This window comes from Pseudorasbora parva, chromosome 3 (genome assembly GCF_024679245.1).
Source record: "Pseudorasbora parva isolate DD20220531a chromosome 3, ASM2467924v1, whole genome shotgun sequence".
Classification (NCBI taxonomy): Eukaryota; Metazoa; Chordata; class Actinopteri; order Cypriniformes; family Gobionidae; genus Pseudorasbora; species Pseudorasbora parva.
Genome location: NC_090174.1, coordinates 6,838,403 through 6,857,951, shown reverse-complemented (window position 1 = coordinate 6,857,951; position 19,549 = coordinate 6,838,403). Strand labels below are relative to the sequence as shown.

At 36.7% G+C, this 19,549-nt stretch overlaps 1 protein-coding gene across 4 annotated transcripts; it reads right to left on the bottom strand.

Annotated features, from left to right (window-relative positions):
• rsrc2 (arginine/serine-rich coiled-coil 2) lies at positions 1–17,388 on the bottom strand. Of its 4 annotated transcripts, XM_067437701.1 has the most exons (10): positions 17,235–17,387; positions 16,766–16,868; positions 14,376–14,416; positions 9,799–9,974; positions 9,541–9,693; positions 9,326–9,442; positions 4,497–4,573; positions 4,147–4,403; positions 2,089–2,178; positions 1–373 (listed from the first exon to the last, which is right to left on the bottom strand). In XM_067437701.1, the coding sequence occupies exons 1-10, from the start codon at positions 17,238–17,240 to the stop codon at positions 185–187; spliced, it is 1,209 nt and encodes a 402-aa protein (XP_067293802.1). In that variant the 5' UTR covers positions 17,241–17,387; the 3' UTR covers positions 1–184. The 4 variants fall into 4 exon arrangements, with proteins under 4 accessions (XP_067293802.1, XP_067293803.1, XP_067293804.1 ...); XM_067437702.1 differs by lacking the exon at positions 9,326–9,442 and having other exon boundaries at positions 17,235–17,388; XM_067437703.1 differs by lacking the exons at positions 14,376–14,416; positions 16,766–16,868; positions 17,235–17,387 and adding an exon at positions 14,003–14,363 and having other exon boundaries at positions 9,799–9,996.
• Between the last annotated feature and the right edge of the window lie 2,161 nt (positions 17,389–19,549).

Sequence of the window (19,549 nt, the reverse complement as noted above, 5' to 3'; positions counted from 1 at the left end):
TATGTTTGTGCAATCGACTGTATTTACATGTGAATTTGCAAAATGAATAAAACGACAGATCTGATGAATTATACATGCACGCTAATGCACCAGCATTCTCTACAAGCACGTACAAACCAGCTTTACAGGGGCAACATCGGCCAGAATTTACAGAAACGAGAAGCACAAGTACAGAATGTTCACTTCAGACGGCATCCATGCCCCTTGATGAAAACGAGGAGGAGAACCCAAGGCCCATGCCCCTCTGCGTGTGTGTCTGTGAGCGGGCCATCTCGTACTGGACGTCCAGGTTGCGGAACATCTCTTCCTGCTGCTGCAAGGTTTTAAGACCTTCTTCAGTGGTAGTTCCTGATGAAGTGGCTTCCTCTTCACCCTATGGGGAACACAATCAATCAGAACGGTTGTATATTGCAGAGCCCATTTATGCCATTTTTCAGTCTTGGTTCTCGACTAGAATAGGTTTTCAGACTTGAATGTTCAAAAAAAAACAAAAAACATTAATGTTACATATGTTACATTGTGCAACACCTTTCATCTCAGCAGTGCACCATTTAGTTCCTGTCTCTATGAAGCCCTCCCTTCTCTAAACCACAATGTGCTCTGATTGGTCGGCTGGACTAGTGTGTTTTGATTGGGTAACCGCTTGCCATAACTGCTAGTTTTACATAAGTAGCACTACTAATACGATTAAACCAGGACCTGCCCCTATATTTTGTGAATGCCTTGTGTGGAAATCAGGGCTTGACATCCCGCCAAATGCGGGTGGATTTCAGCAGTGGCGTGTAACGCAGTCACTTCTACTAACCACTTTTTTTGGGATGAATTTTAAATACAGTATACTATATACATTTTAAAAGGCATCTGAAATAATAAACTGTAAATAAAGTGCAATGTAGTGTAAAAAAAAAAATGAGATACTGAAATATTCAGCCGAAAAGATGCACGATACCAGCTACGCTTTCTTTCTCTCTCTCATCGCTCCGACAGTGAGTTGACACAAAACGCTCTCCTCACTCACTAGTTTCATTTGCTCCGGATGAAGACTTGTTGTTGTTACAGGGCTTGAATTTCAGCTTGGAATTGAGCTTATTGCACATACATTTATTTATTAACACAGATTTTGTGGTTACACCCAAATTGTGCGTACATAACTCCTCTCACTTCTAAATTGAGTTATTTTTCACTGCTTATAGTGCTTAAAGTTTAAACAGTCCAATAAACACTAAATAATGCCAAAATGCCGGTCTTGGTGAGCATTCACTTAAACACAGCAAGTTGTGTTTTAAGTGAACGGAAACCGTTGAGAAAGAAAACGTATGTGTAACAGTATAATGGATCTGGTCTTAAAGTAACAGCAGCCTAATATACCTGCTGCCAAATTATGAGATAATATTACAAATATCTATATTGCAGATTTTCTCCATGGTATCGATGTCAAAAATGCTGAGTTTGTAACTTTGAAAAACCACAGCCACAGTGGCTGCTGAACAAATAGGTTAATGTCAGGCCCTGATGGGAATTATTTAAATGAGGAATATTGTGATATTGTGACTTCACAGAAGAAAGCTCAACCACAAAGGAGGCGCTTTAGGGAGTTCAGAAAAAGTGACACTGATATAGAGAATAACTCCCGCTGGAGTGACTTTGTACTTTGCAGACTTTTTTCATGCGCAAACAGCAACATTAAAGGGGAGGTGAAACACTGAGTTTCAGTCAATCTCAAATATTCATAAAAGAAAGATAGGCTGTCCCAAGTCTTTCCGGAAAAACAAAACGAACGGATGGAGGCGTATCGAGAAACCGGAAGGAGTATTTTTAACACAGAAATACTCCATCAAACGTCCAACATTAGTTTTTGAAACTTTGTGTATATGTTTAGGATGGGAATCCTAGTCTTTAACAGTGTAAAAAGCTCAGTATGCATGAAACAGCATTTCACCCCCCCCTTTAAAGAAAGTTGAGAATGTAAAAAAATAAAATAAAAAAGCATAAAAGGACCCCGGCCCTTTGCATATGAGATTTCTCCATTACACACAGTAAGAACATTTTGAATAGAAATTATAATATTTAATACAGAAAAACACTTACTTTAATTCCCATAAGCTTGCGAAACTTCACATTTTGGTCTTTATTGCCAAAATTCAGCTTCTCCCAAAGCTCAGCTGTCTGCGACTTGTCCTACAACAAAAAATGATATATTAATACTGGACATGCTTTGATGTCTGAAATGCTCTGAAATAACAGATTCTCAAACTGCCACTAAACAATTACGGTCACACTTTAGATTAAGGTCCAACTTTTGCCTCAAACTGCTAATTACTGCTTACTAATAGTTAGTAAGGTAGTTGTTAAGTTCAGATATTGGGTAGGATTACAGAATGTAGAATATGATCACGCAGAATAAGGCATTAATATGTGCATTATAAGTACAAATAAACAGCCAATATCCATGCTAATAAACATCTAGTTAATAATCATAATTGGACCCAAAACGAAAGTTACCGCATTCATACAGTCATTTGAAAGTGACTGCAGTACCAGTTTTGGCAATAATCTTACATACGCTTCCTTTAATGAAAATGATTGATCAAGCTCAACACTATTTACAAAATGCAGCATTCTTAATCATCTGCCAACTATAAAGGCTATAGTTATGAGAAAAGATTATGAATGTTTTGATATCATAGCTATCAAAATCCAGTGTTCGGCATTTTGCGTACGTGAGTTTTTGTTGTAGATGTCTTAAAAAAATAAAAAAATAAAAAAAAATTGTTTATTGTGCTAATTAATTGAGATTTCTTACAGCTCTTACAGGTTGTTGGCCTTGTCTGTTTCGTTGCTTCTATTACTCTCCCCTTTTTTGTAAGTCGCTTTGGATAAAAGCGTCTGCTAAATGATTAAATGTAAATGTAAATGTGAATGTTAAACTGCATGTCCTATTTATGCTGTGTTTTTAATATCAAACGTCATGAATATCACCGCTTCAATTGTTGGTTGTTTGTCAGTTCATTTAGGAGATTGACCAATGATCATATAGATGAAGAGGCTTTCAGGCATACCAAGCTTGCATTGTCCCAGTAAAGCATGATTTCTTATGAAATCAAAACTGTCTGATTTTGAAAGAAATGTGTATATTTATTTAAACATCCAATAAATTGATCAAGATATTTCTTTGTCTTTCTGAAATAAATGCTATTACTAAAACTTTGTTCAAATAATTTGCTCTAATGCTCTCAAATGGTGCTAAACATGCATCATATTCTTAAACTCTATTGCAGTGCTCACCAACCGTCGCAATCGACTGGTAGATCTTAAATAACCGAAAAATAAGCCCACGTCATCTTGGCTCAAAATTGCTCCATATGCTCCCAAAATGTATTCTCTGAAAGCAATTTGCACAAATTCGACCGGCCATAAATCAGAAACAGCCAGGTTATGTGCTCCAAACACACAATTAGCAACCGGACGGTTTTTAGTTTAATTGTGGCTGATCTCTATTCCGGACTTGCACACAAACTGCATTGCAATCGTTTCCTGAATGTCATTTGTGTGAAAATATTACGAAGTCTGTAAACGGACGTTAGCACAGGTCAGAGATGGGACACTCTGAAGACTGACACAAAGAGGAGAGTGCAGACGCGCGGCAGATAAAAATACTAGACACAGTGTCTGACTCATTCCAGACGAAACCGAACAAATATAAATGCATCTGGTTGTTGAAACCACATATGTAGTTATTTAATTATGACATCCGCAGCTGCTGCCGTTTTGCGATGGGTTTTGTACACTGTAGGTTATATGATAGTAAATGGGTAGAATTTAAAACAGTTTCATCTTAAATCAATATCTCTTATTCCCATAAGTATTTATGTGGTGAAATGCCATGTAAAAAGTTGTATGACTGTACAGTGTTCCTTAAATGGCCATCTAGTTTGAAAATGCGCTTGCTAGCAATTGCTTTCTTCACAAAAGCTTTGGGTTTAAAGACCTAATAAAATATTTAAACTATCAATATTCTATGTCTAATTATTTATGTGGCAAGTAACCATGTAATAAGCATGATATATACATCCAGCCGGTTACGGCAGAATCAACCACTTCAGGCTGATGCTTTATCCCTTGCATAACAGCAACTTTTGTCCTCACCCCTTCTTTCTTCCCCTGCCACAACATTTTCCTCTTCTTTTCCTGCTCGGCAAACTTCATTGGGTTGACCGCCGAGGGATTGTAGTAGCTTGGCACTGCAATGCCAGTCTCTGCTAGCGTCTTGGCCTGAAGCGCCGCCATCTGAGCAGCCATTGCGATCTGGGGAGTGACCTGTGTGCCAGAGGCAAGCAGTGCTGCGACGTTCAGGGCTGGACTGGGTGCAGCGGTGACCGGATCACACAACAGTGGAGCAGCTGCTGTTGGGGAAACAACCAACAAACCATCAGATGGAGTGGGACAGATGTGAAACCATTACGCCAATATTGCGCCAACTTGTGGCAGTTACTTGCCTGCTGCTTGCTCTTGTTGCCGTTTTTCCAACAACTCTTTTTCTTTCTGTTCTTGAAGCTTCTTTGCCCTCTCCAACCTAGGAGTGTGAAGAGAATGTGTTTACTGAGCATGAAGACTAAAAAGCAGTTAAAACGTCACTAATCAGCTAGTTGGATACTTTAGGTGGTTTTCACACTGGGCACGTTTGCTGCGGTCCAAATCAGAGTGTGATTATTCCGGCACCACCGCCGTGTTGATTTGCCTTCAGACACATTGGATTCAGAACAGTGGTGCATTTCCATTCATTTTGCTTTACAAATGGCCATGGTGAGCACAATGCAGATCACAAGTTTTTTACTCATTTGGTTCTATTATGCGCAATAATAGACACAAGACGTAATTCAACAGATGTCCGGGGGAAAGTGGCTTTATGCTGTTCTCAGGGTTTTTTTGACGAGAGCAGAGCATTTCATTAGCAACTCTGATTACATTTGCATGCTCGTATGCACGGTCAAGTCATAACTACTGTCATCCCTTACGCACGTTTGGACCTAGTGATGTCAACGTCAGCAAAAACACGCGTGCAAGTTATGTAACATTAACACACCTGAGTCACTTACATGAAATCACGTAAGCTGTTTCCATCCACCTATCTGTTTCTGAATTTTTGGATATGGTTAAAAAAAACTAAAATGCTAGATGGAAATGCCAAGATGTGCATGAATGTAAAAATGCACATTAAAAACTTTAGCTGATAATTTTATACTCTAAGAAGACATGCGCATAAACTACAATGGTAACACATTTACTGAATAAATCCCTCGATGCACAACTAAAAGCTCAGGTGACTTTGCCTCTACAGAGGATGTGATTGGATAACTGGACTAACCAGCGGATCGGTTTCATGGCACAGCATCTCAAATGTTGGTTTGGTCATTCTGAAACGCCTGAGCCAAAGTCTGTCATCAGAATGATTTGGTATAATGACCTCCCAGAAGTGTCTCTCATGAGTGTGTTCTCAAACACCAGGCATCTGAATGCAAGACGACATGAAACCGCTCATTGTGTTCTGTGTGCTTTGAGGCTCAAGTGATGTATGAAAAAAAGAGCCAAAGTTTCTTCCCCGATTGCAGTAGCTTCCATTTTTAAACCAGATATTTTGCACCAATTTAGCAGGAAGTGAGTTTTGTTCTCTTGAACACACAGAATGGAAATGCTGCTATATTCAGTTTTTTTGTGCCAATTTTGCGCGCAAGTTAAATTCGCAACTTTAGATGGAAAAACAGCTATAGTCTCAGGTTCAACGCCACAGTCTGCTTCCTGATCAGCACGTCAGCTTTCACATAACTAATCTGTCATGCAAACAGTGCTCTTCATCAGACTAAACTGCCAGTGTGAAAGCCTGCTTATTTTTCTAACAGTCAGCATGTTAAAACACTTAATTTTGTGTCTTAATTTGTCTCTGCTAACAGCAGCCAATCATTGCTTTGACATTTGTTGATGCAGTGTTCACTTAAGTATGCAGACTACAGGTTTGTGAGGTGAGATATTAATTTGCTTATATTGGGGTCGGATTCACAAATATCTTAAGTTAGTACAATTCTTGAAAAAAATCTTAGAGATAGTTCACTCAAATGAAAATTCTGTCATTAATAACTCATCGTCATTCTAAACCCGTAAGACCTTTGTTCATCTTAAGAACACGAACAGATTTTTGATGAAATCCTAGCTCTCTGACCCCTCCTCCACAGAGAGCAATTTAATTAACACTTTCAAGATCCAGAAAGGTACGAAAGACATCGTTACACAGGCTTTTTGCACACAAACAGTGTTATCGTAGCTTTATAAAATTAAGATTGAACCACTGTAGTCATATGTATGATTTTAACGGATGACTTTACTACATTTCTGGACCTTGAAAGTGGTAATTAAATAGCTGTCTATGAAGGAGTCAGCGAGCACTCGGATTTAATCAAAAATATCTTAGTGTTCTAAAGATGAACGAAGGTCTTACGGGTTTTGGAACGACATGAGAGTGAGAAATTAAGGACAGAACTGTAATTTTTGGGTGATCTATCCCTATAAGAATCTCTCAAATATTTTCTTAAGAACATCCTTGATTTTTGTTTCACTTAAGGAAATTAAAAGAGATATTTTGTGTTATTTGAATGAAAGATGGGTATTGTTGAGGACTCACTAAATGAAAAACGCCCTAAAGCCCGTCTTTTTGCACTGCCTGCAGACTACCGTAGATATCATAAAAAGCCTGCAGACAATTTTTGTTGTGACTGGCTTGATGGGAGTTTATCACTCAGCGTTGCTTTTACTGTGCCACAGTTAAATTAAAATCCTTATTTTAAAAGAGCCCGTCTCAAGATGCAGTGGTTAATCCCATTCATCTGCGCTCTGTCTTTCTTGCATTCTAGCATTGATGTCACTTTAGAGTACTCGTCGTGGTACTAGTAGCAATATGTCTTTTATTTAGCTAGCTAGTGCAGTGTTTTAATGCTTAATATTTGAAACAACCCAAACAAATTCATTAACCATCTAACATTTGGGTATGGAGACAGGTTGGAGTTTATCCTAACTTTAAGAAGTTATTTAGTGATTTTTAAGAACATTTGGTAACACTTATTTTACAGTGTCATTGTAACATATGTCACAAGTACTTACCATAGTAATCACAGTAAATTATGCATCATTACATGCAACTAATCCTTAACCAAACCCTAATTTTAAACATATAATAATTTCATGTAGTTCATTTATATTACTCAGTACTTAAATATATAATTACACCTTAAAATAAAGTGTAACCGAACATTCTCTATGGGAATATGAATACTTCTTAAATATTAAGAAGGAAAAAAAGATAAGAACATCCTTAAGAAAAGTTTTTGGGAATACAAAATATTCTTATCTTTTTTTCTTAAGTTAGAAAATAAGAAGAAATTTGCAGTTAGAGAGAAGATTATTTTTTCTTAAGAATGTTTCGTGAATCCGGCCCCTGTTTTAGTTAATAGCTAGAGTATATTTCTAGTCAAACAGTTATAATATTTTCTGGGAGAATATATGCACATACACACAGTATACAACAAAAGTGAGTAAACCTGCTTTAATTCTAGTTCCACAAATAGGGTATTTCCTATCATGAACAATCAAAATCAAACACTTAGGATGAGTTGCACCAACTAGGATTAATCTTAATCTAGATTAAATCAAGGTTTATCTAATAATTCTGTTGCACCAAACTTTAAACCTTGTTTAAAAATAAGCAGATTTACATTTAAACCATCATTTTGATGGATTGATGGATGATTCCTGGACTTAATTTATATTTAAAATAGATTAAATTGAATCTTGTTACTCCATTTAAATTTAAATCTCAATTGGGTGGGGATTAATTTTAAATTTACAGGTGAGGAGGTTTAAATATAAAGTGCATCTATAATTCAAATATGTGGATGATTGAACAGAGATCGAAAAAGTGGCTGTGCCTTCAGGTCTTAGAGAGGTGTTTATTACAAATGTGACCCTGGACCACAAAAGGTCCTACGGGTCAATTTTTTGACAATTAGCTGAATAAAAAAGCTTTCTATTGATGTATGGTTTGTAAGGATAGGATAATATTTGGCCAAGATACAACTATTTGAAAATCTCAAATTAAAGGGTCCGAAAATGTCTAAATAAGGAGAAAATCGTCTTTAAAGTTGTCCAAATGAAGTCGCAAAGTCTTCAAATATCTTCGATCTTTACTTAATATCCTAATGATTTTGGGCATAAAACAAAAACAGATTTGGCACAAATATACCAGTGCAATTTATGAAACAGCTAATTTAGCCGGCAGAGTGTGAGGGTTGTGGCGGCTCGTAAGCTTACGCCTATATGAGTTATATATTTAGCATTTAAAGGCAAGCGCCAACGATCGCTACTGCGCCTCTCGTTTCACATGTCCGCTCCACGCGAGACTGCTGGGCGGCACTGAAAAGGACAGGGCAGAGATAGTCACTCTGCCAATCATGCCAGTTGTTTTGTCAAGTTATGCTACCATAATACTCCATTAATTGATACTATAATATATTTCCAGGCTTATGAAATCCACTACTTATGTCAGAGAGAATGTTTCTGTAGGAGGAAATGGAATATAAAATGTTTTGCTGTCAATGGTAAATCCATCATGGCAGAGAAAATTAATTGTAAATGGAGGGTAAATTCTAATCCTAAGGCTAAATTTGTTTGGGTTTAAAATTAAGTGGTGCAACATCATTCGATTTAAAATAAAGCCCAGATCAACAAATCCTAGATTAGCTCTAAACTGTGCTTAATTCAATCCTTACTGGTGCAACCCACCCTTAAAATACAGGCCCCAAAGTACAAACTCAACAAAAGTGAGGTCACCTGTTCAACTTAGAAGTAATGCAATTACTGCAAGGTGATACAAGTTGACATGAAAAAGATGATGCAACAGTCTTTTCTTCCCTATTGTGACGTATATAGAGTTCTTGCACAAGAAAACAAATGTAGGGCTGGACTTGATTTTGTCTATTGGGAATTGATTGGATGGTTGTGGTTTGCTATTGGTCGATCTCATGTGAGTGACAGGTTGCCCCGCCCTCACACCAGTAAACGCATCATCAGAGAAGAGAAGAGATGTCACTGCAAGAGGGAAGGGAAATTATTTTGATTAAAGATTATAAGGGCACATGAATTTAAAAAAAAAAAAAAAGAATGATTTTGATTTCATGGTGACCAAGTGATATTGCACAGGTGTGTACTCACTTCTGTTATATACTCCGTATAAAATCCAAAAAGTTTATTTTGTGCTTCCAGGCAACAGATGTCACTCTACCTTCTAGCCAATGCTTCCTGAGCATCCATGGCTGTGTTTCTACCCCTGAAGGTCACAGGGCTAACTGACCGACTGTGGCTTTTTCTCCGCGCTTTCTCTGTCCTCTTCTTCTTCTCCCTAGATAAAATCGGACCATCTCACGGTTTAAGCACAAATCAGCATTTTCATTCAGTTTCACTCACAAACAAGATCCCGAACACAAAATCTTTGTCCACCTGCTCTTGCTACGGCTCCTGCTGCGATGCCTGTGCTTGCCCCTGGAGTTTGATCGAGACCTGGCCCGTCTCTTTTTGTCGCGACTCCTCGATCGCCTTTCACCGCTGCGTGAGCGAGATCTTCTTTTGTCCCAGTTGCGACCATGATGTCGTCTTCAGGAAAACATTAATGCACATCTAAGCACACTAAGCCTTCACATACTGACTTGTTCCATGAATGAAATCAAACCAAAATGGCAAAATGACAAACGAAAATACCTTTCCTTTGAGCGTGATCTCGATAGGCTTCTCGGTCTGGAGGACTTCTTGTCTTTTCTGCGATGTCGCTCCTCTATGTCTTCAGACAGCCTGTCGCGCCCTTTATCCGACAGCTCCATCTGCTCCTCTGATCCACTCTGACATTTCAGAGCTTTCTCAGAGTCTTTCTTCCGTGCCTGTTTTAAGAAGAATTGGTCTCTTTCAGGAAAATAGTGCAATAAAGAGAGTTAGTAAGTTGATTTAACAACAAACTTGCCAAAATAATTCTGACAAGAAAAACACTATTTAAATTACAAAAGCCCTTCCACCACCATCCGAGTGCAGCATGTACAGTTACGTTTAATTACGTTTAATTAGAGTGCATTTAACCAGCACATTTACACCTAGTTCAGTACCAAAAAATAAAAATAGCATGGGAGATTTTGGTCTACCAGAGGGCAAAACTTCATTGTGAGAATTCGACAGATTTAATGGATTGGAACTGGCTTTGTCTTTTCTAGTTTACAAAAAGTCAACATGAAATCAAAATAAACCCCATTTACTTGCATGTTCTTGTCTTATTCTACTTGACTTATTTGTCACATTATAGCTTTGGAATTTGTTGAGATGCTCACGAGAGTCAATTTGAGCTAGCCACCCTGCAGGGAGAGTCTCAAAATATAACAATTTGATTTTTAAATCTTTTCCACCATAAATCTCCACATATCTGACCACAAACTCAGATTTGGCCCCAATGGACTACTTGCACCGAGCTTTGTGACGCATATTACAACTCATTTATATCCGGTTATAAAATGTATAATATACTAATAATATACTATAGATAAAATGTTTAAAAAAATTATATACTCCTATAAAATGGTTAAAAAATTTATATTTTCAATGTCCTTTTGTCAATTAGTTGACTGAACGCCACATAAATTGAATGTCAGCAAGAAGATTAAGAAATCTGAACATTTTCAGAGACCAGAGAAGATACTCTGATGATTACTGTGTACAGCATTTTACAAACTCAACAAAACATGTAAGGGCGTTAGATGGCATTAAATGGTTTGACGGAGGCAAAGAACCGCCCGACATAAGGCAGTGAGGGGTTGCCTCCGCAAAGTACATTTATATCATTTAATGCAGTGGTTCTTAAACCTGTCCTGGGGACCCCCAACCAGTACACATTTTGCATGTCTCCCTCATCAAACACACCTGATTCAAATAATCAGCTCATTAGTAGAGACTCTAAGATTTGAATTGGGTGTCTGATGAGGGAGACATGTAAAATGTGCAGTGGTGAGGGGTCCCCAGGACAGGTTTGAGAACCACTGATTTAATGCACCGCTAGCTGTGGATTATCTACCTTATACCATGATCATTTGCCAGCATTGATAACTTGATAACTCCAGCCCAACATTAGACAGGAAGGGTTCAATTTACGGTTATTTTTAAACGTATATTTTATTTTTTTGTTTTGAATTAGACACAACCTTTATTTATTTGTATTAAATATTTTAATCATTATTCTGTAATTTTTTCATTGTCAGTCATTTCACTGTATGTAATCACGCTTATGTCAGAATTCTTAATTAATATTCAAAGTAGTAGCACTGTTAACGTGTTATGGTTTATGATTAATTAAATATGTAACATCACATTTATTTATGGCACATACCTGCACATTCAATCTTACAATTATTGCAAAATACAACGGCAAGAGCGCCAACGCATACAGCAATCCTTTTAATCAGACAAATGTAATTCAAAAGGTATGAAATATGATCAGTAAAAGAAAAGCACTGTTAATGAGAAGACGAGCACTGGACTGCTGCAGGTAGTGGAAAAATATATTTAATATTTTGAATGCACAGTTGGAATGAAAATATATTTATAGGAACATTTTAGCAGGTTCAATTAATAATTTATGTTATTAATTGACAGCCATCAAACGCATGTAAGTGCGCTGAACGCTTTTACTGAACACTGAAACTCCTGAGCAGCAATAACGAAGCAGTTGTGCAAGTAGTCCACTGAGTCAAAACAACATTAATCAAATGTATCTTGATACAGAATACGGCATTTCATTTAGAAATAGGGGTGGGACAAAATATCAATAGGGCAATATATCATTGTCCTCCCTCATGCAAAGCAAAAATCGATATGCTGGCACCAAATATCAGAATAAATTAATAAAATAAGAGAACTAACAGATTTCTAAACAGATTTCCCTACTCCCGGCATCACTACTTCATGGCCCCTTGAGGTGGTGCTTAATACAATAATGAAGGAAATATGATCAAGTTAACTAGCCTAAGAAAAAGAGGTTTTAATGGGATGCCGGCACTTAAAGGTCCACTGAAATCAAAATTTAAGTTTTTTTGCTTTTAGTATGACTGTGTTAGCCTTAAGGTTATGAATAAGCTGGTATGTTCCAAAACTATGACAAAATTTGCATTTAGGAGATATAAGCATTCAAAATTTACAGTCTCCCACTTCCTTTAAAATGAATCTCAGATTTTGGTGACATCATCGCAGACTTCACTTTCTCGTCAAATCTTCTGTCCAATCAAAATGCTCTCTAGAATTTAAAGCCACGCCCCCTAAGCTGCGACTGAAATCGGTCAGTTGTTAACAAACATTTACTTTGTTAATACACATTAAAAGGGGAGGAGCTGCTAACAGTTGGAGCCGTTTCAGGGGAAATTACGTCAACACATTGAATAATGCGGCGCGTTTCAAGGCACTTCAGTGGGCCTTTAACCTTTTCACAGGCATTTTCTTTTTAACAGTTAGACAGATATTGTGAAGTATCATTATAGACTGTCTAGCAATATATTATCGCACAATTGATTTATCGTGATATTATCAGTATCATGACCCAAGTCTCGTATCGTGAGGTAACCCTATTTAGAAATGTCACATTATGGAAGTAAATTGGGTTGGGAATCCAGTTTCATGTTGACTTTAAAGGTCATTTTACATGATACGAGAAAAACTTTTCTTGCAATCTTGCCATCTCTTATGTGTACAGGCACATTGCCATACATATAAGCCATGTAAAACACAGAAGTGCAAGTGGGTGAAATGGAAACAATTAATGATGCCTGCTTGTGCAAGTGAACGAAAAAAATCCTAATTCTGACATGATTACGGTTTAAACATTGCATTGTGTTAAATGCAAGTGAGTATTTATTCATTTTTGGTGTAATGGCATTTATTTTTCTATAAAATGTGTGGGTGTTCATTTGAGAAATGCAACGATAATACTGCACTACAAAGGCAAACCAGAGTAACAACACCTAATGAAAAATGGCTTTAAAAGTTTGAGTGGATCTTATAGTTACTGCAGTACAGTTATTATTGTTAACTAAATAAAAAAATATGGTAACACTATATAAAGGTGACATAGATGTTAATACATATACTTACTATAGCAATAAAATATGCATAACTACAAGTAATTTAGCCTAAACCTGACCCTATAGTAAATAAGTAGTTAATATTATTTATTATGCATTTCAGTAAGTACGTCACCAAATGTAAAATGTTTCTGTTAGTTGAAATAAAGCTAAAATAAAATATAAATATTAGTTGAAAAACAAACTGAAATACATTTGTGTTATAGTGCTAACATTATTAACTGGAAATAAATAAGACAAACTGAAATGTAAAGTAAAATAAACAAAGAGAATAAAAATGTTACTTAAAATGAACATGAAAACCAAATATATAAAAATTAAAGCTAATTAAAATATGAATAAAACTAAAATAACACTGTACTGCAGTTCACACACACATACACAACCTAAAAATGTGTAATCACTGTGTTTAGGCTTTGTAGGGCAGAATAGGTTAACTAAATATTAAATATAATATAATTTGAATAAAGTATCTCAGCAGCTGCGGTTGTACACAACAAAGTGGCATGATTCATGCGAATGAGTCTGTTCTACCTCCTGCCCTGCTCTCCCATTGAAAATGAACTCCGTCACGGTTTACAGCGTTAACAGCCAATTATGACCAAATTGAAAAATTATTTTGGTTGTTTTAAAACGGATTATAATACTGTGCAAATCTGCATGCATTCACATGGGGAATGGCCATTTTCGCTCAGTTTTTTTTTTCATTGCAATTCTGAGCTGGTATCTACAAAAAAGGGGTTGTGAGACAAAAAGATCTATTTATAGGCAAATAAGTTTAAATGACTGATAGTTACCTGTCCAGGTAGTAGGCATATAATTTTGCTATCTGTCAGCAGCGTCTTCTGTTCAGAGTGTCTCTTCGTGCATTAGCACGCTGAGTGTAATTTATTATACAAATGTTATCATATGATCTAAAATACAGGACGTTAAAAAAGCTCCCAAACAGACATTTCTCTCCATCTGTATTCAACATTAATATCATTTAAGATTACATGCACTTGTGATTATATCAGTGCTTTTCTTCTCAGTCTGGCATTTCATTCCTTTCTGTCTAAGCTGCATACTTACCACGGGCTAAAACTAGAAATGCCAGCTGTAAAACTACTGATGATGATGTGACCAGTTTAATTTAGGTCTACATGACATCAATGGACTAAAATTAGTTACCTCTTTGCTTCTGCTGTGGCTTCGTCTGTGCCTCTTGTCTCCTAAAAGGCAACAACAAAAAAAAGATACAAATAAATTATTGCTTGAAGGACACTGGAGGATGTAAATTACATGTAACTGTTTAAAATAAAATGGTTTAACAATCACAATTTTCTTTCCTCTTTTAAAAAGGCTTTAGGTATTACCCCAGCAACATGGACATCATAGCAATATGAGGATGGGCTCTTTTGGCCTAGACTTTCAAGTAGACAATTAAATATCAACTTGCCAATGTTGTAGAAAAAGTCTTCTCTCTTTGCAAGAAATCTCCTAGTCAAGAAGCTCTAGTTGTCCAAGATAAGGCTTTATTGATCTAGCTGTACATCTGCCAACCTCAACCGCACCTATCTCTTTTATACAGTTTATCTAACCCGTTCTGACCAATAACTGTATATATAGGTACTTTCCAGCCTTTTGTCCAATCCCCATTCCCTTCGCCAGTCATTTCATAACCTTTGTGGCTTCTTTTTTAATGTTGGCACATTGCCAACTAGTCTATTTTTTTTTTGTCAGAAGAGCATAAACAACCTTTAAATCCAGAGAACAGCCTAAGTACAGGAGCTGGTGCAAGTCATATAGTGTGTGTGTGTGTGTGTGTGTGTGTGTGTGTGTGTGTGTGTGTGTGTGTGTGTGTGCCTGTTTATGTGGTTTATGAGGACACAAATTTGTATAACTACATGGGTATTACACTGGTATTACACTATAAATGTGGTTTATGAGGACATATCAAATGTCCTCATAGTTCAAATGGCCTTAAAAACATACTAAATGATGTTTTTTTGAGAAAGTAAAAATGCAGAATGTTTCCTGTGATGGGTAGGTTTAGGGGCAGGGGCAGTGTAAGGGGATAGAAAATACGGTTTGTACAGTATAAAAACCATTACACCTATGGAGAGTCCCTGTAAACCACATAGACCAACGTGTGTGTGTGTGTGTGTGTGTGTGTGTGTGTGTGTGTGTGTGTGTGTGTGTGTGTGTGTGTGTGTGTGTGTGTGTGTGTGTGTGTGTGTGTAACAGAGGCCTTCCTAGTTTTTTTTCATATTACTCCCAAATTATTCTACACACACATACTATATTTATAACACAAATACCAAGTGTGAAGCCACACCCAAGCAAATGTAGAGTAAAAAATTATATGCCATATTTTGGCACCAGAACATTATACAGACATGGTGGGGGTAAACTCTTTTGACATAGTCAGGCAAATAGTTTTAAATGTCACTGTGGAAACAGTGAGACAAGCTCTCGCAAGCATTTACATCATCCTAGCAATAAATAAGCCATGGTATGTTTTTGTATGCTCATAATTACATATTTGACAGCTTAATATTTAAACAGTTTATAAAGATATTTTAAATGTTTGCTGCATGGTTAAACATGCGAGACATAGCCAAAGTTGCATTTTATTCTAATATAAAATACCAAAATGTGGTGAAAGCAATACAGAAATGAAGAAAGCAAGCGAATATATTAAATTATGTATATTTACTGAGTAATTCACCATTTTGAAGGTCAAAATTACAATTTTCACCTGAGATTTGGAGCCAGATTGCAGGGGGGGGGGGGGGGGGTGAAAATTACTATAGAAAGATGGCAGCATCTTTATTTTAACTTTACACAGAGAATGGTAGGTCTAGTAAAATCTGTTAACCTAAAAAAATGCCATCAGTGACTGTTAAAAAAAATGGGAAAAAGCACTTCTTGTGTTTTGTGTCCCAAGTTTGCATGCCTGTAGTATTAAAAATATTGGTTTTTGATTCTGGTTCTTAAATCCTTCTTTTAGTATCTTAATTCATTTCCAGATATATGAGGATCTTAATGTGGCTCCATCAGTATATTAGTCAACTGCACACATTTTCAGTGGAAAAATATCAAATGTGGGTCACTTCGCATTGTTGTTGTTGTTGTTTTTTTTTAAGAGGAATATCTGAACAACAAATAATGTTGAAAGTAGAAATGTATTTTATATGATGTAATGTTTTTATTATTAATCTATAACAATAACACCACTGTAAACTTTATCGTTACATATTGTTATAATGCTAAGATATTATATTTTGTGCAGGGAATTAGCTTTTGTTGTAAATAAAACAGCCTGACAATAAGTAAACACCTATTAATATTGTGGTATTCCGCCATGTTTCTCACTCACACTCCCGGGTTCGTAAAGATCGCGAAATAAAGAATATCCCGTTCTGAAGATCTTAAGCACCCCATATGTTTTGACGACTTAGTGGGGGCGTTAATGTGCGTTTTAAACGTCTAACAGATTGATTTGATGGTGCGTTTATTAATGCAACGAGTATTTTAATGAGAATGACAGCAACATATTATTGGTGAGTCTGGTTTACCTGACTTGCGCTTTCGCTCCACTGAGCGCGATCTGGACCGTGAACAATGCTTCGAGCTCCTGGATGTTTTGCAGGTTTCCAAGCCGAACTCGGCGTCATTTGCCTGATAAAAATCACAAAACCAATATAAACATCCAACACAAAAGTATACAAGCACTACAAAATGCACAGTCCCACTGGATAAGTCGAATTATCGAGATTATCGCCTCCTGTTTGCGTGCACTAACGTTATATGCCGGATGGCAAATTCTAATAATTCTTGTCATCTCAAATACACTCTAATTTTGAACACAATGGGTGCCATTTTAGTTCCCAGCATTGTTTTGAGCCTAGAGATTAATTATTTTCGATTAAGCTTAGGCTATCCGCCATTTTCTGAGTACAGGAGCAGCCCATCAATCGCTGTATCATAAATTGTGTGCGTCTGAAAAATATTAGCTTGACCAAAACAATAATCAAATATACTTGCCGCCATGATAAAGAATAAAGAAACGGATTGGTTGTGTCCCTGTAGTTATCAATAAAACTCGTACAGCTCCTTCTTCAATCATCCGTTTCTCTTGCGGCGGAACAATACCCGGATGTTTCCTTCTTCTTCTTCTCCTCCGGATATTCGCAGAAAGCTCCAAACGCACAGCGCCACTCTTGCGGGTGGACATTCTGACTCCAGGTTTTTGGCGACGAAGAAACCGAGAAACCTGACAGCATCTTCTCATCGAAATATTTGTGTTTGACACGATATTAACAACATTACATTAATGAAAGAACAGTATTAGGTGTGAATCATACATGAGCTTACATGTGTGGCTTTTTTGGAGTATTGTGAAAAGAGTTTTGAAGCCCCAGCTCCAGCTCCAGCTTTTGAGGTATTTCAGGACTTCAGGTAGGTCTAACAGTATTCAGGTACAAAATAATATAATGTAATGAAATATATAATCATCCTAACTAAAGCTAAAAACGTTATTCAATTAAGAGCAGATTTAAGCCGGATTTTTTTTTTAGCAGGTAGCCTATTTTAATCTACTGTCACTTTAAGACCAAATGCATGGATCTAAACTATTTCAGATATTCTCCCAAAACTGTTTATATAACACTTTTTTATTTTACCTCAGTGAAGACTGTCCTTACGAGAATTCTCGGCAAAATGGGCTTTTTAAGTTTAAAATGGACATAGTAATTTAATGGATAATTTTGTGTATACTCGTCCGTTCAAGCGCCATATGTGCGCACAAAAAACAGCCTGCAGGTACCAAATTGAGTTTCCTTTGAGTTTTCTTGTGCATGAACAGTTTAAAATCAGTTTAATGAAGTTAATGGGTGCGTTTACATGCACACCAGCTGATAACTCCAAAAAACAGTTTATTGAAATAACCAGTTTTCCCCATTTACATGCAAACCAGTAAATGGACAACGCAAGTAAACCGCGTTTACATGACTATTTATAAACCGGGTTATTTCCTTGTAGTGCCGTCAAAAATAATAATGTCCGTATATCTGAAGTTTTTCAAATGTTATGTCAGTTGTGATGTTAAATAAAGCGTGCACCGTGTCAGCGGGAGATTTACGGCTCATATTAACCCTTATGCAGTTATGAAGCGTTTTGACTGAACCCCTTCTACTTCTGCTACATGTGGTGAGAATAACACATCTTTACAATTTTCTGGGTCTTAAACGAGACTGCGTTTGTGTTATATGTCCTTATTTCATGCAAAATGCTAGCTCACTCTGTCTGGATGCGTTTAAATCTGCTCTAAATTTGCGTTTTTGTCACCTATAACACATGCGCACTTCAATAAGCCGACAGAAAGCAGGTTAATGCGTTTACATGCATCACGAAATAGAGGTAAGAGGCAAAAAACTACCTGTTCCGACCGGTTTATGCTTACGCCGTTTATGACCTTACTCCGATAAAAGAAAACGGGTTACCGCGTTTACATGACCATGTTCATTGTCGGCTTATTGGGCATAATCGGCTTAAGAAAGTGCATGTAAACGCCAATGAATGTTTATTAAATGTTTATGAAGACCATGGTTTCTAGTTTCTCTGCTTTCTAGTTTTTTGTGGAATTTTTTATTTTTTTTTACACCCTGATTGGGTGGACCATGCCCAACATGGCCCCCCTGTGGAGCCGGGCCTGGTAGCACAAAAAAACAAACATATTTTAGGCTTTCCATTAAGAAAAGCATGTCGTCATTTTAAACAAATAATTTGTGCACACTATGATTCAGATTGTTTGAATAGCCTTGATATCCTTTACATTACAGTTTTTTGCAGCGTATGAGTCTCAAAAATTTTAAAGTGAGCATTATCAATATTACATTTATTTTGAAAATCTACTTCAATTTTTTTTTAAGTCACATGAAATCAAAATTGGCAATTCTTATAATATTGCAGTGATTCATCCGTGCACATCATTATTTATTTATTTACATTTTAAATTCATGTGCCCTGGTAATCAAGATAACTTCCCTTCCCTCTTACAGGACAACCTGTCAGTTTAGTTGACTTTCAATTAAGAAAACGTAAAAATTTATTTTTATTTTCTGCAAAGGTCCTGTGACCTAACCCCTTGCAACAAGAAAAACTGTAGTGCCAGAAACAGATCAGATAAGCAATGATTTGTTATATTTAACAATCAATCACAATTCAGTACCCCTCACCCAACATTTTAATTAGCAAAACACCCTATAAGACAAATGATCTTAAAACTTTCCCAGGGGTAAAGCACTTCTTGCATTTCTCTGAGTTTCTCATAGACTGTTTGTATTGTAAAGCTAAATTTG

Coding starts and splice junctions, on each gene's coding strand:
- rsrc2 (XM_067437701.1), bottom strand. Junction 9,694..9,798: donor AGATCACGCTCAAAGGAAAG/GTATTTTCGTTT, acceptor GTTTTCCTGAAG/ACGACATCATGGTCGCAACT. Junction 9,443..9,540: donor AGGAGCCGTAGCAAGAGCAG/GTGGACAAAGAT, acceptor GATTTTATCTAG/GGAGAAGAAGAAGAGGACAG.